This window comes from Cyrtonyx montezumae, unplaced genomic scaffold (genome assembly GCF_038088225.1).
Source record: "Cyrtonyx montezumae isolate F1298 unplaced genomic scaffold, pur_monq_1.0 scaffold_15, whole genome shotgun sequence".
NCBI classification, from domain to species: Eukaryota; Metazoa; Chordata; class Aves; order Galliformes; family Odontophoridae; genus Cyrtonyx; species Cyrtonyx montezumae.
The window spans coordinates 559,999-575,534 of record NW_027071881.1 but is presented as its reverse complement, the minus strand read 5'-3'; the positions used below and the strand labels follow the sequence as shown (position 1 = coordinate 575,534).

Sequence of the window (15,536 nt, the reverse complement as noted above, 5' to 3'; positions counted from 1 at the left end):
CCCCCCCCCCGTGCGGGGCCAGGCCGAGGGCTGCGGCTGGCAGAAGACAAAAGACCACCGTGGGGGAGGAAAGGAGAGGCGAAATGACAGCGCCGCCGCAGCCGCATTATGGAGATGGGGAGAGATGGGGTGGGCAGCACCGGAGGCGGTACCGCCCTGCACCGCACCACCCCCACCGTGTTCCACCCCCTCCCCCATGTGCCTCTCTCACCACGTGACCCCTCCATCTCTTTCCACCTCCCCCTCCCCCTCCTCCGCTCCCAGACGCCCGCGGGGCGATCCGCGCTGCTCCGCCGCTTTGCGCGCATGTGCCGCGCTCTCCCTCCCCCCGCGCGGCCGTTCGGAGCGGGGAACGATGAAGGACCGCACCGGGGAGCTGCGCGCCGTGAGTGCGGGGCGGGGTGTGCGGGGCGCTCCCGGGTAGGGTGGGGGTCTCTGTTGCGCTCCCCCCACGGTCAGCGCCAGTGCTCGGGGCCGCAGCGGCGGTGCGGGGTCGGGTTTCTCCACGGCCCACGCACCCGCTTTGCGTTTCCGTCCTTCTCGCTCCGCTGATGTCACGCGGTAGCCCCGCAGCGCGGAGCTGTGCGTGTCCCCGTAGGGAAATGGCTCTTCGATAACAGCGGAGCCGACGCGTGCGGGTGTTCTCCCGGCGGGGCCCGCGCCCGTGTCCGCCCGGAGCGGCGCTCGCGGTGCGTGGGGCGTTTGAGCATTTCTGGGTTCCTCTACATGTTTGACATGGAGGGAATGAAAATAAAAAGAACCTAAACGGGGCGCGATTTCGCTTCTCTTCTGACGGAGGCCCCCGCTCCGCGGCAGCACCGAGTGCCCGCAGGGGCGGTGCAGGGCTGCTGCTGTGCGCATCAACTGCCCCCGTGCGGCGCTGGACACGGAGCGGGAATGGGGTGGGATGGGGTGCGGTAGTCCTGGATGATTTGGGGTGGGGTGCGATGGGATGGAGGAGGCCCAGCAGCTGCGTGCCCCTTTGGGCGGGCTGTGCGCTGCGCAGTGTGCAGCAGGAAACGTGTGTCTGCAGGGCTGCGGTCAGAACTGTGTGCATCCACGAGCGAAATCCAATGACTGTAGTTAGTGACTGTTGGTTGTTGGCTTCCAGTGGGGCTGGGAAAGGCCCATCCCGGTGGGTTGACAGACCGTGCCCCCTGCAGAGAGAGCTGCGTGATGCTCGGGGGTAGGGCAGCATCTGCGTGCTGCTGGGAGTGCTCAGCACCTGTCGCTGCTGGGCTGTGCTGCAGGGAACGCAGTGGAGGTGCTCTCCTCCAGGCACAGTGGTGAAGTTTACCGAAGTTACTCTTTGTGGCAAAGCCCCTGTTCTCCATCTAAGCATCTCCGTGCTCCACAGTGTCAGCTCCTGGTATGCAGAAGACACTGTTAACCTTGGGAATAGATCTATTTACTTATTTCAGTGCTATATTCCTTTTGTTTTTTACCCTCCTTGGTGGGATGCCATGCTTGTAGGCTCTCCTCTGCAACCTGAAGGGTGGTGTTAGTCATCGAGCCCTGCGCCTGCTGCCCATGTGGGCACCTGGACTGTTGTATGGGAATAAGAGTGTGGGGCAGGTAGTGGGGGAATGGCTGTCCTGTGCAGGCAGCACGCTGCTTGGGGCAGGTATCTCTGCTTCACTCTGCCACTTCCCTGCTGAGCTGCTGTGCTGGGTAGGGTGGGCACACCATGTCCCCTAGGTGTGGTGGAGGCTCAGTCTGGCCCTTCCTTTAATTGCAAGTGCTTTTGCCTTTTTGCGAGCTGCTCAGAAGCTTTACAAATGTTTGTTTTGCCATGTATCTCCCTGCTAACAAGACTGCTCAGGAAATATGCAAAATTATCACTACAGGCAGAATACATACAGTAAGGCTCTTTAAGCTAAGTACTGTGATAAATTGCTACTTCCAGAAAATTGTGTGTTAACAAAAAGGAGGAAAGTGCGCGTGCCAGCCCCGGCAGCTGTTCTGGGCACAAGGGGTCAGTGTCCTCTGAGTGGCAGCGGTGGGGTCACCCTCAGAGAAAACCCACAGCGAGTGGACAGTGAATGGAGTGGTATGGCTCAGAAATCATGAACAAAGCCATGTGCCATAAATACCTGCCTGGGAGTTAGGCCGAGGAGAGTGTTGGTACAGAAATCATGAACAAAGCCATGTGCCATAAATACCTGCCTGGGAGTTAGGCCGAGGAGAGTGTTGGTACAGAAATCATGAACAAAGCCATGTGCCATAAATACCTGCCTGGGAGTTAGGCCGAGGAGAGTGTTGGTACAGAAACATGGTGAGAGCCATCTCTGGAGCAGGAGGGATGGAAGGCCTGCAGAGCCACTGTGGCTGGGCAGCTGTGCTAGGCAGCTGCTCCAGGTGGTGCAGGGCTTTCAGAGTGGCTGAGATTGGTGAGTATCTCTGCATCATGGAATCACAGCATGGCTGAGTTGGAAGGGACCTCACAGCCCCTTGGCCATGGGCTGTGTGCCTCCCAGTTCAGGCTGCCCAGGGCCCATCCATTTCCTGGGGCACCTGCAGGGATAGGGCACCCACAGCTCTGGGCAGCAGTGCCAGTGCCCCACTGCCTTCATAGTGGAAAATTTCCTCCTGATATTTAATCTAAATCATCCATCTTTTAGTATAAAACTATTACCTCTTGTCATCTAACTATGTTCCCTGATAAAGAATCCCTACTTAGCTTTCCTCCAGGCAGTTAGGTGCTGGAGGGCTGCAATGAGGTCACTCTTCCCCAGGCAGGACACCCCCAGCTCCCTCAGCCTGTCTCCACAGCAGAGGTGCTCCAGCCCTCTGAGTACCCTCATGCCCTCCTCTGGACCTGCTCCAGCAGCCCCACATCTTTCCTGTGCTGGGGGCCCCGGGCCTGGACGCAGTGCTCCAGGTGGGGCCTCACGAGGGCAGAGCAGAGGGGGACGGTCCCCCTCCCTGCCTGCTGCCAGCCCTCTGCTGATGCAGCCCAGGTGCTGGCGGCTTTCTGGGTGCACACTGCTGCTCAGGTCAGCTTTCCCTCCGCCAGAGCCCCAAGTCCTTCTCCACAGGGCTGCTCAAGGAGTTCTTCGCCTCAGTATGAACACATACCCAGCATTGCCCCTACCCAAGGGCAGCACTGTGCACTCGGCCTTGTTGAACCTCAGGTGGATCACATGGGCCCAGTTCTCAGCTTGGGTCCATCTGGTCATCACAGAGGCACACAGAGCAGATGCCCATCCATGCGTCCTGGCAGAGTCCTGACCACAGAGGAGACTCCAAACCTCTCAGATCCCTGTGCCCACACAGCACAACAGTGCTCCATGATGGTCTTAGGAACCTCTTGTGCTGCAGTTTGCTCCTTCTGCCTCTTGTCCTGGCACTGTCACTTTCCCATCCTACAGTGCATCTGCTGCTATGTCTGTTTCAAATTCTTTAGCATTAAGCCTTCCTTTTGTCTTCTGTTGCTTTCAGATCTTCCAGTGGGACCTGTCAGATGTGCAGCATGCAATGCACAAAACAAATGTTCATTTTGCCAGGAGACATTTCAACTCTGCCTTCTGGGCAGGCTGATGTGTCTCGTGGATGGTGCTAAGTTTCCTTTACAATCTAGATAAGAGCACCCAAGAAATTTAATTACTGTGTTTATAGTGGGTGAAGTCTGATGGTGTTGCTGGCTGCGTTGGTTTTCTTGTCTTTCCCAGAGAAGTGAGTGGCGGGAGAGAGCGGAAGCTTTCAATTTCTATAATGTTTCAGAGGAAATCTGTGCTTGAGGGAGGATGAGCAGGGAAGGGTCCCTTTGGCTGAGGTCTGTGGGGCAGAGCTGCCCCAATCTGCAGCCCTGCCTGAACGCTGTCTGCACTGGGAAACTGAGAGCATCGTCACTCCATGCTGAGCTCCTGCTCTGTTACTACCTATGGTGTTTCTTTGGGGAATGCTTTAAGTCTTTGTGGCATCGTGGATGCCCCTCTCTGCCCTCAGGATCCCGTTGAGATAGTACGTGCCTCCTTCCTCTTAGGAGTTGGCCATTTGGGCTTCACAGCAAAGGTTGGTAATGTAATTCTGCAGTGATGAAAATGAACACTTAAGGACAAAACTCTTGGAAATCTTGTTCTCTGTTGTGCTGCTGGTGTTGGTAATTGGAAATGTGATGACTCAAGCAGATGTTGGTGAGTGATTGTCATTTTTACCTTTAACCTTTATTAATTGAAAGTTGCGAGTCCAATGCGGGGGCTGGTTTCAGTAATGCTGGAATTGGACGTAACAGAAGGGTCCTGAGGGAGGTAGCTGGTGTGGGTGCACAGCTGCTCTCCATCACATTCAAAATGTTGTGGCTGGAAAAAGAAAAACATTGCTGCTGTATTCCAGGAAGGGAGATCTGGGGAACTGGAGGCCCGTGAACCTCACCTCTGTGCCTGGGAAGACCACAGAGGAGATGTGGAGGCACAGGGGAGATGAGGAGGTGACCCCAGACAGCTGGTGCAGCTGCAGCAAGGGCAGAGCATGCTTGACCCACCTGGTGAGCAAAGGGAAGGCAGCTGATGTTGTCTGCCTGGACTTCTGCAAGGCCTTTGATGCGGTTCCACACCACATCCTTATCTCGAAGTTAGAGAGATACAGGTTTGAGGAATTGACCATTTGGTGGATAAAGAATTGGTTGGATTGCCACAGCCAGAGGGCTGTGGTCTGTGTCTGTGTCAGGTGGAGGTGGTGACGAGTGGTGTCCCACAGGACCCATGCTCTTCAGTATCTCTATCAGAGACATAGATGACAGCAGTGAGTGCAGTGTCGGACACCAAGCTGAGCGTTGCAGCGAATTCAGCAGAAGGAGGGGACGGCATCCAGAGGGACATGGACAGCGGGCCCTCGTGAACCACCTGAGGTTCAACAATTTTCAGCATTCAGTCAGATGTGAGGAAGAAACTCTTCACCTGGAGAGCACTGAGGCCCTGGCACTGCTGCCCAGAGCTGTGGGTGCCCGATCCCTGGAGGGATGTAGGGCTGTAAAATAGTCCATTTATTAAAATGTCTGAGCCCAGGCTGTTGATAGCAAATGCTGTAGTCTCATGGGACTGAGGTCCACAGAGATCATCTTCAGCTCCAGCAAGCACCTCCTGAAGAGCTGCTGGCAGCACTTCTCCGTCTGGACTCCTGAACCTTGCTTGTGCTGCAGCTGTGAGTGTGAAGGGTAAGCAGAGCACCCCCAGGAGGAGATGGCAGAAGACTTTGGGGTGGTGGCAGAAGACTGGGGGTGCTCAGAACCGTGTTCTTCCAAAGCTTGTAGAGCTTCAGTGACCTGCCCTTGTGCTCCTGAGTGTGGCAGTGCTGTGTGTGTAGACGTGGCCCAGCATCTGTGTGTGTTGGTCTTGGTAGGCTTAAGATGGCTGAGAGGAGATTTTTCTTGCAGCTCATCGCTGAATTATTCTGACCTCATCTGTCTTCACAGCGACATGCACGGCCAGGAGCTGGAGCTGCGCAGTGAGCAGAGGATGGCAGCAGCTCTCTGGCTGCTGGGTGGGATTCTGGGGACTCCTGTGCTTGATGATGAGAAGAGCCAAGTGGATTTTGAACACGTGCGTGCTGCAGAGGTGTTCAGCCAGTGAGAATGGGTTCACCCAGGAAGAGGTGATGGAGAGCAGCAGCCTGCGTTTCTCAGGGAGATGTTAATTTAATGGTCTTTTAAAAGAATAGCAGCTGCTGTGGCCTTTTTCTGACCTTCTGTGCTTCCATGAAGCTGGTGTTCCTCCTGTGGTGACGTGGGGTGGCACGTGGTAGTGGCCCTGCAGCTGTGCAGACGTGGGGCGGCTGTGGGCTCTGTCTGTGTGCTGCTTGCTGCTAGCCTTGCCTAGGAAGGGTTGGCTTGCAGGTCTGGGGCAACTTCAGGGGCTTGTGGCATCCCCTGGGCTACCAAGCCCACTGTGCCCTTGTGCAACTCCACTGCTGGCTCCTCAAATACATCTGGACATGGTCAAATCAATCTGCAGTGCTCACGGCATAGAGCAGGGGATGAGCTTGTGTGTGGCTGCTGCAGAGATAATAGAGACCTCGTTGCCGTCATGCCACAGCTCTCCCTGCCTGGGGCCTCTTGGTTTTCGGTGCAGAGTAGCAGTTTCTGGCCTTTTCACTGGGTTTGTGCTTCTCCGCTGTCTTTCAGAAATGAGGCTTGTTTGAAGCAGAGGGATGTAATCTGCTCGCTAATTAATATATTAGCAATGTGCCTATTACCAAACGCCTGGAGTTGGGAAGCATGAGACACTCTCCCCAGCCCTCCTGTGCCAGCTGCTCATTGCTTGGTGCTGGCCATGCCATTGCTGGGCTGTTGGGGTGACCAAGCTGACCCCACTTGGACCTAGACCAGAGCATGTTTCTGGCTACTGCTTTGGGAACCTGGGGTGGCCACACCAGGACATCTTTTTCAGCAGCTCTTGATGAGAAACACACATGCTGTCATTCAGGTTGGTGCTTCCGTGGGGAAGTTTGCTCAGCTTTGTGTCTGCCTTGGCAGCAGTGTAAGGGAAGCTGCTTCACCCTGAGGTGGCAGTGCCTGCTGAAGGCATCAGCATACGATGTGGTGCTGTCGCAGTGAAGCAGGGTGAGGTGTGACCTGTGCACCAAACTGCGCTGCCTGGAATCACTGTGAGCTGAGGTGTGCTCTGCCTGCTCAGAGACAGCTCTCTCCTTGCAGAGCCCTGCTGAGCCCTGCAGGTACCCCGGGGCTGCTGCTGCTGCTCCTTGCCTGTCCCTGGACCGGGCAGTCAGCTGGGCGCTGCGTGCTGGATGTGGAGTGGCACAGGGGGCACTTCCAGTGACGCGATTGGGACAGATGGTGCCCTTATCCATCCCGCAGTGACTTTGTGGGAGTGACACGTGTCCTCCCTGCCATCAGGCTCCATCCGTATAATTTCCTCTTCCCAGCTGGGCTCTTGTGCCGCTTTCCCTGCATGCAGCAGGGTAGCACTGCGCTGTGTCTGCCCTAAATAACACCACGTTGTGGGAGGAGACGACGGAGGGGAGCATAGGGGGACCTTAGGACCACTGGTGCTGTTTGGGATTGCACCAGCACAAGGAAGTCAGAAGATGTGCTTGTTTGCATGTGCTCAGGTGCAGCTCTCATGACGAAATGTCCCCTGCTCTGTGCAGGAATGCTGGGCGTGAGGTGGCTGCTGCCAGGCGCTGGGTTTCCCTGGCCAATGGCTGTGTTGCAGCACTGTCTGTCTTAATTAGTAGCAGACGGTTGATGCTGAAAACGAAGCAGAGCACAAATGAAGTGGGATTTGTGGTCACATGTAAAGCAAAATGCAAATGTGGATCTCAGTGCATTTTGCTGTCTATGGGAGGTGATGCTGTAACTCCTCCTGTGCTACACTGCCGGGCTGGCTACTGGAGACTTCTCCATTGTCCCTGGGGCTTGCAGTGTATCCCCGTGGGGATTTCACACAAATGAAGGAGTAGGAGGGCAGCTTGTGAATTCTGGGCTTCAGGGAACGGAATCATGGGCTGTGTGAGCTTGGGAGGAATGTCTGGATGTCATTTGGTCCAACTCTGCCCTCAATGGCGAGTTGTCCCATACCATGTCCAGATGGCTCTTAAGCATCTCCAAGGAGGGGAGCCCACGGCCTCTCTGGGCAGCCTGTGCCAGTTGCTTGGTCACACACACAGCAGAAACCTCCTTTGTGTTCAGAGAAACCTGCTGTGTTCTCGTGCTGGCCCTGGGTCTGGCTGTGTCCTCTTTGCACCCTCCCTTCAAGGACTAACAAATTAGGATGGGATCCCCATGGGTCTCCTTCAGCCTAAGCAGCCCCAGCTCTCCATCTCTCCCCATAGCATGGTGCTCCAGACCCTGAATTATCCTTGTGGCCCTTTTGCAGGTCTCTCCTCAGTGGCCCCAGATCTCTCTTGTGTTTAGAGGATGCAGAACTGGACCTAGGACACCAGTGCTGAGCAGAGGGGAGGGGTGACCTTCCCTTGGCCAGCTAGCATCCAGCAGCCCAGGATGCTATCAGCCTTCCTTCTGGGAGGGCACGTCACTGCCTCACAGTCAGCTGCAGGCCAGCAGAACGCCTCTCATCATCGCCTGCTCCGTCTCTTGGAGGAGGATGTTACCATCAAGGTACCCCAGCATGCAGGGTTCCTAGGAAGGGTTTGTGGGATATCTGTGATAGTGCTGTGTAGGCACTTCCTTGCATACCTGCAGGTGCTGGAAGTGGCTCTACTTAAATCCCATTTTGCTGATCCTGTGATCCCTCCATCACATCATCCTGTGCCCTGTGTGCAGCAACCCTGCTCAGCACTCGTGCACAGAGCTGCTGGTTACTCCTTCTCCCTGCAGTTCTTAGTTTAACACCTTCCTTATGAGGTAAGGCATCACATCCTCCTGGCAAAACCTATTTTTTTCCCTAGGTAGCTGGGTGGGTCCATCTCTCCAAGCAGACACTGATGTTCGTGGCCCCATGGTCACAGAACCCCAAACCCTGCTACCAACAGCAGATCTGCAGTCCAGTATTGAATCATACTGTCACTGCCCTGCCCTGCTCTGCACAGACAGGGCTGGGGACAACACCTGGCCTGTGTCCCCATAGCTCTGTCATCCTTTCTGTTGCTGGACACCCTTCTTTGTGCCCACAGAGAGTGGGGCTGGGTCTGGGCAGAGGCACTGTTCTTTGTACCTGCTGGGCGGGGACTGTCACTTGCATAGCAGTAGCTCTCGGTATCTTTGGATATGGCTTTCGTGGCTACCAAAACTAATGGTACCATGAGCGGCATCTAGAGGGCTCCACCTAAATCAGCTGTCTTAGATTGTAAAGGCAGTTTTAGGAGGAAAAAAGCAGGCTGTCACCTGGCATATTTCAGAGTGAGAGGAATTCTCTAGATCCCTGCTGTCTGTATTGGCAAACTGTCTGAAAGTGCAAATGGACTGTGGGGCAGTAAGCTTCTGGGTGGCAGTCTGCAAAGTGCGGGGCAGTTATTAGATGAATAAAGACAGTCCTCACTCTTAAATCCTCCAAATTACACTTGCTTCTTCTCTATAGTGAAGACAGAGCATGGAGAGGCTTTTACGCCCCGTTACTTTTCCATTTCCCTCATCTATCTTTGGATGATGTCTTTGAAATGCCTTCTTATACAGAGGACATGAAGGCTGTCGTTTCCCTTCCTGCTGTGAGCTTGTGTTCCCTGCCTTGCAACATCATGAGGTGACAATGACATGTGTATTGCTCCAGACTGGGGCACCCCCTCATTTGCCTGCTGAGCTTTTACTGGTTTGGGTGTATTCTCTGTTCTGTTCCATCTTTCCTGTGCTCCAAAACATGCATTGTGCTGTCCCGTTCCTGTTGTTGTGTTGCTGAGGACAGCTCAGTGAATACACACATCAAGTGTGTATGCCATTAGCCTCCTATGCTTGCCACGGCAGGCTGAATGTTGGCACAGCCAGCAGCAGCAGTGATGTTTGCTGTGTCTTTAATGCTGGAGCTGGATGTCATCTGCTCTCAGGAGCTGCCTGCAGTGCCATGGGGCAGCAGTGCTATCCCATATCCTTGGTGCCACTGAGGGAAGGAGCAGCTGTGGCTGAGAGAAGCTCCTGAGTGGGTCAGTTGTGTTTGCAGGAACTACTGATACTTCTCTCTGTCTTGTTGCAGGCGAAGGACAGTGATGATGACGATGAAGTCACTGTCAGTGTGGACAGGGACCGCTTCATGGATGAGTTCTTTGAACAGGTGAGTTTTGTTTCTCTGGTGCAGAGCTCTCTGTTAGCATGCATGTCTGTGAAGCAGGCTCCCAGGGCAGGCGGGCAATGGTTGAGTTGAGGTTGGATGTCCTGCCCTGACTGAAGCTGCTCTGCTGATGCTTGGCCTCCAGGCCCCTGGGCTTGCACCAGGCACTGAATTGAGGTTGCTACGCTGTGTTGGTCTTACCTGGCCCCAGGGCTGTTCCTGTAGAAAGCAGCAGGGCAGCTGAGCTGGCTGACCACTAAGTGGGAGTGTGGGAGATCGTGGATGCAGACTGCCATGTTGGAGACTTCCTTGCTGCAGCATGGATGCCTCCAGAACTATTGGAGCAGACAGGCTCTAATGTGTCTCCTGAAGGTACCTCTGAAGAGTAGCACTTTCTACATGGAATTGAATTAATTTTGTGCCTCTTGTTACCAAACAAGACGTTGTCTTATGGTGTGTGGGTGGCAGTGAGATATGCATGCAGTTTTTTCAGCATACCCTTAGCATTACATGTGTGTAGGGGGTGTAGAAATGTATCTGTGCAAGCAATGGAGTGTGGAATGAAAAATCTGACATGCAGTTGAATGAAGATGAGCAAAGTGGTGATGTGAGTCGAAGAAGATAGATCTGAGCATGTGCAGATAGAGGGCATGAATAGAGGTTCCCAGTCTCTGTGATGCTGGCTTGCTTCCTTGTTTCCTTGAGGTGCAGGGAAGACGCCAGCATGGAGCACCTCATCTCATTTGGCCTCACTACCACCATGGCCAAGGGACAAACAGGAGTCCTCAGGCCCTGAAGCAGAGGCGGGGGGCTGAGCCAGGGCTGGGCCATGCTGGTGCAACCTGAGCCATGTGCTTCACGTCAAAGCTGCAGAGTCTGGAAATGCATAGATCCGATGCTCATTTAAACAGGTCCCCAGTGTTTCGCAGTTTATCACAAGGCATGCAGGACCCAGAGCCTGTACTACCTTGCTCTGACTGCAAAGCTAGTTGCTGTGATGTGAAAGGTTTGATTTCATGTCAGCCCTACAGTATGAGAATCCAACTGGGAAATGCATGCCCAAGAGAACCTTTGTTAAGGTTCATACATGCTGTGGTTACCTTTCACTAGTTTCTCACAGCAGTCTTGTCTTCTTTTCTGTTTCCACAGGTGGAGGAAATACGAGGGTTCATCGATAAAATATCAGAGAACGTGGAGGAAGTGAAGAGGAAGCACAGTGCCATTCTTGCTTCGCCCAACCCTGATGAGAGTGAGTGAGCCGGGTCTGCTCGTGTCCCTCTAGCCATGGGGCTGCTCCTGGGATGGGTAGACACGGCTGAAAATCCTCTTGTCTTTAGCAGTAGTTGCTGGAAAGCTCTGTTCCTGAGGTGGTCGATGGTTGTGGAGGCTGCACAATGGTGGGCAGTGCAGCTCTGCCTCACTTCCCCTCCTCAAAAGCCTTGAGGGGAGAGAATATGAAAATGAATTAATATAAGGAGAGGGTGATCACTAACAACTACTGTCAGGGCAGTACAGATACAGCATAAGGGAGGCTGCTGTTTTTTATTGCGTATTACTCACAGTGACCGTGCTGTCAGTGGCTACCACTTTTCCTCCCCCACGCCCTCTCTTTCCTTCCCCTCTGAGAGATGCAGGGGAATGGTGCTGTGCTCAGCCCCTATTGCTCCATCTCTGCTGCTCCCCCACTGTTCCTGTTCCACATGGGCTCCCCCATGGCTGCACAGGGATATCTGCTCTGCCTGCTCCCTGTGGGCTGCAGGGGAACGGCCTGCTCCTCACCCTGCTGGGGGCCAGGAACCTTGCTTTGTAAGCCCAATACACAGTGGTCCACGTGAGGGAATGATGAGACCTATGCAGAAAGGAGATGGAAAGACTCCTGACTGCTTTCTGACCTTGAGTGAGAAGGTGAGGTTTCAGAGAGGCTGGTGGAGAATTCCTGAAGGACAGGGCAGTGTAGAGGCTGAAAATAGCAGTGGGTTTTGAGGCTGGATGGCTGTTTTCTTGCTCTGCCCTGCCCAAGTGCTTATTCTGCATTTCCATTTGTATCCTTTACATGAACTGGAGGCAGAGCCAGCACAGCCTGTCCGTGCTGACTCAGCATCAGGAGCTGACACAGTCCTGTGAGCCTCAGGTGTGTGCTCCTGACACTGTCCCCTCCATCCTTAAAGATATCTCACTGCTGTCCCCAGGTGCAGGCAGTGCCCTGGCTGGTAGCTGAGGTGCTGGGGTGGTTGGAGCAGGTGCATGATGTGGGCAGCAGGTGTTCTCAGCACAGGGACTTTACAGCTGCAAAGAGGAGTGCCATGTCTCAGGCTGCTGTTTGCCCATCCTGTGTTCTGTGCTTTGTTGCTCTGTGCTTTTTCCCTGTAGGATTTAGCAGTGTTTCTGTTTGGGTGTCCTTAGGAAGAAGCTGTTGCAGCTTTGCTTCCTGCTGCCAGGCACACGCAGTGTGCAGCAGCACAGCGCCTGCTCAGCACTGAGCCACCGCTCAGACTGCAAAGGGCACTCATGGCCTCAAAGTATAATCTATTTAAAAGTCTGAGATCTGCAGAGAACAAGATACTGTGACATTGGTGTGACTTCTAGAAGCAGGAACATCAGGAGTGCTTCTGGTTTTGTTTTACAAAATTACCTTGCCTGGGTATTGCGGAAAATTTGGCATATGATGCCAGAAACTATTGGGTAGCACAGAAGAGCCTCTGCATTGTTAAGTAATCCATGTTTTGTAACGCTGTTGTGCATGGAGAATGTGCAGTGGGGCTGGCCAAGTGCTCAGTGGTAGGCAGCAAACCAGGAGGCAGTGGCAGATCAAAATGAGCTGCCCTCTGTGTTTTGGTCAGTGTTTTAAGAATCAAACCCTCAGGAGCATTGCCTCAGTGCTTCGGCATCCTGTAAGAGCTCCGTTGAGAAGGAGGTGGGAAATCGTTGTTCTGAGTTTCAGAAAAAAAGATACAGAATTGCTGTCTGGAGTCAGCTGTGCCCTGGTGGTGCTGCCTGAGTTGGTGTGGTGTTTGGCTCCTGCACGAGGAGGTGCTGAACACCACAGAGAAGTGCACCCTGGAGCTGCATAGTCTTGGGGCAGGGAAGGTGAGGGCAGAGCTGGGCTGTTAAGCTGGGAAACAGATGACTGTGGTTAGAGATGCTGTTGGAGCACTAAGAGGATGGATGAATAGATGGCTGAGTTGTTGTCTAACAGAGAGAGGCTTTGCAGGGGCAGTCCTGCTGGAGCCTGCCGTGTGAACGTGTGAACGGCTGTGCTTAGGTGGGCACAAGTATTGCCCCACTGAGGAGGAGGGGCCAGGGCTCATGTGACACCTGCTGTGCGAGCCTGCATGACACTGGGCTGCACTCATGTCATCGTACTCCTCTATTCCCTCTGGTCTCTTCTGGCTGCACAGACTGTTCTCAGATCTGTGGTTCCACTGCCGTCTGTGCTTATTTTGGTGCCCTGTGGGTGGGCATCTGCCTAGCTTTGCCATTGGGCCAGTGAGGTGGGGGAGATGGGAGCTCCTCCCTGCCAAGCAGCTCTGCGCCATGGGGCACTGCTCTGCAGCTTTACCTGCAGGCATGGGGTGCTTGGACTCAGAGAGGCTGCTGCTGCTGCTCCTCTCAACTGAATCAATTCCTGCTAGATCTGTTTTTAAAATCCTTCCCAGTGAGCTGCTGCATCTGCTGCCCCTCATGGTGCTTCAGGCAGGCTGTTAGCCTTTGGTGCTTGGACTGGGCTGGTTCCCTGAAGAGGTGGCTTTGAATTTAAAGTCACCACACAGAGAGGGCTTAAATTATAACAAATCATATAAATTATATAAGCTGGAGCTGTTGGGAAGGACTGCTGTGCCATTCGTCTTCTTGGTTCACAGCTTTCCTCTCCATTTCCATGCCCATGATTCCTTGGTGCTGAGTTATATAAGAGATGCTGTTGGGTGAATGAGTTGCCTCCGGGAACACAAATCTTCAATCTGAAGTCATGTCTTTCAGCCTGTCAGCTCAGTCCCTTTCTGCAGACTTCAGAAGACCTGACAGATATCTCAAACCTTGAGGTGGGTCCATTACTGCTCTGCAGTGAGGCAGAATTTCTCCTCTGTTGTCACAGATGTAAGCAGGCAGTGGCTGCGGACACCTGGATGCAGCTCCCAGGTCTCTGCACAGCTTTGTGCTGCAGGAGGTGCGAGTTATTTGGGGAGGGGTCTTATGTTCCTAACAAAACATCTGCTAGGAGAGAGCTGTTCCAAGTGCTTGAGGAGGCAGATCATAGCTTCTTGGCTCTGTCTAACATATTGAAGCAAAGCTGTCTGTCTGCTGCTAAGATGGCAATTTTGGGTCATCTCAGTGCTGGCTGTGCACCTCTGAGGGGGCTGTGTGCTTTCACTGTTGGTACCCTCGCTGCTTTTCAGGTCCTTTGGCAAGGTGTCACAGCTGACAGCCTGCTCTCCTGAGTGTTGGGGCAGGGCACAGGTCCCTGGTGCCCAGCGTTATGCCATGCTGTGAATGCCTGCTGTGTGCTGAGGGCAGAGAAGGGCTGTGCCTAGGGGTGCCCCTGGCTTGCTGCATCATGCATCTGTCTAACACTGAGATGCTTCCATAACCCTTTCATGCATTCCTGCATTTCTCTGGTTCTGTCTTGAAATAATTTTGTTTCTTGTCCAAGCAATTCCTGTTGAAGGGCTGCTCCAGGACTTAACCTCCAGTGGTCAGGATCCATCTTCTCATTTCCAGTCTGAGTCTATTTATGATCAATTTAAAAACCAACGTCATCACAGGAACAAATATATTTAGCTTAAATAGCTCTTTGCTCTTCTGGCTTCATCCTGTCAGGTTTGTACAGGAGCTTGTTCATTTTGGAAGGTTTTTACACAATCCCTGCCCTTTCCTGTCCCCTACCACCTGCCCCCCCATTTGCTGGGAGCTGCTTTTGCCCCATGGTGCTGTTTGCTGGAGCAGAGCTTTACCCTTTTTTAACCTGGATGTCTGTGTGTTCAGCCCTCAGCTCCTGCAGCTTGCTGTGCTGGGGCACTTTCCCCTTTCCATGTGCAGCTGTGCTTTGCTTCTGCCCCTGAGGTGTGCCACATGCTGGGCCAGGTGAGATTCCCTCTTGGCATGCAGCCCCTCACATGCCCAGGCTTTGTTTTCTGCTCCGTCATCCTGAGCACTGCTGGATGATCCACTGCACTGGGTGAATGCAGAGTAAATAGCAATTAACTGTAGTCTGATTCATGGCAACATTAAAAAACAAATAACAAAACTACAAACCAAACCCAATTGTCTGCTCTGAAATTATTTTGGGCTTAATTTAGACTAAACACAGCAGTCCTTCTGGAAGATGTGTGCATGGCCTCTGCAGGTTTACTGCACACTACTATGCAGTGTGCTCTGGGCCAGGGGCAGCACCCTGGGGTGGGATGGGACGGCCACAGGGGATCTCTCCAGCAGACTGTCCAAACCCAGCAACATGGCTCTGCAGCTGCACCTCGGTTTTCTCTTGCTAAATCTCCTTTGTCTTGCTGTTGACAGACAGAGATAATCTGTTATTTGTCATAATGAGTTTAGCAAGGCTGAGATGAGCAAGCTTTAAATCCTGTTACCAGGGATTACGTGGGCACTGCTGCATGTTGCAGGGTTGGGGGCCCTGTGCTTTCCAGGCACACCAAGAGCTGGAGCACAGCCTGTGGCCATGGCCAGGATACATTGCTGCTTGCAGGACCACAGGTGAAGCAGGGTGGGCATGGGAACCCTGGGGTTACCCACAGCCTGCAGGGTGGCCACGATGAGTGAGGGAGTTACAAGAACTGGTTTTGCAGTGCAGTAATTGTCCATCCTGGACTTTGGGATGATGAATTAGAAACTGCTGGTGGAGATATT

General features: G+C 53.6%; 1 protein-coding gene across 2 annotated transcripts in view; it reads left to right on the top strand.

The window, feature by feature from the left end:
* The first annotated feature begins 297 nt into the window (after nucleotides 1–297).
* The window catches only part of STX1A (syntaxin 1A), a 50,737-nt gene continuing 35,498 nt past the window's right edge, over nucleotides 298–15,536 (top strand). For both annotated transcript variants that reach the window (XM_065731638.1, XM_065731639.1), the window contains exons 1-3: nucleotides 298–385; nucleotides 9,603–9,680; nucleotides 10,827–10,926. In XM_065731638.1, coding sequence (XP_065587710.1) covers nucleotides 356–385; nucleotides 9,603–9,680; nucleotides 10,827–10,926 — 208 coding nt within the window. In that variant the 5' untranslated portion in view covers nucleotides 298–355. The remainder of the gene's footprint in view (nucleotides 386–9,602; nucleotides 9,681–10,826; nucleotides 10,927–15,536) is intronic.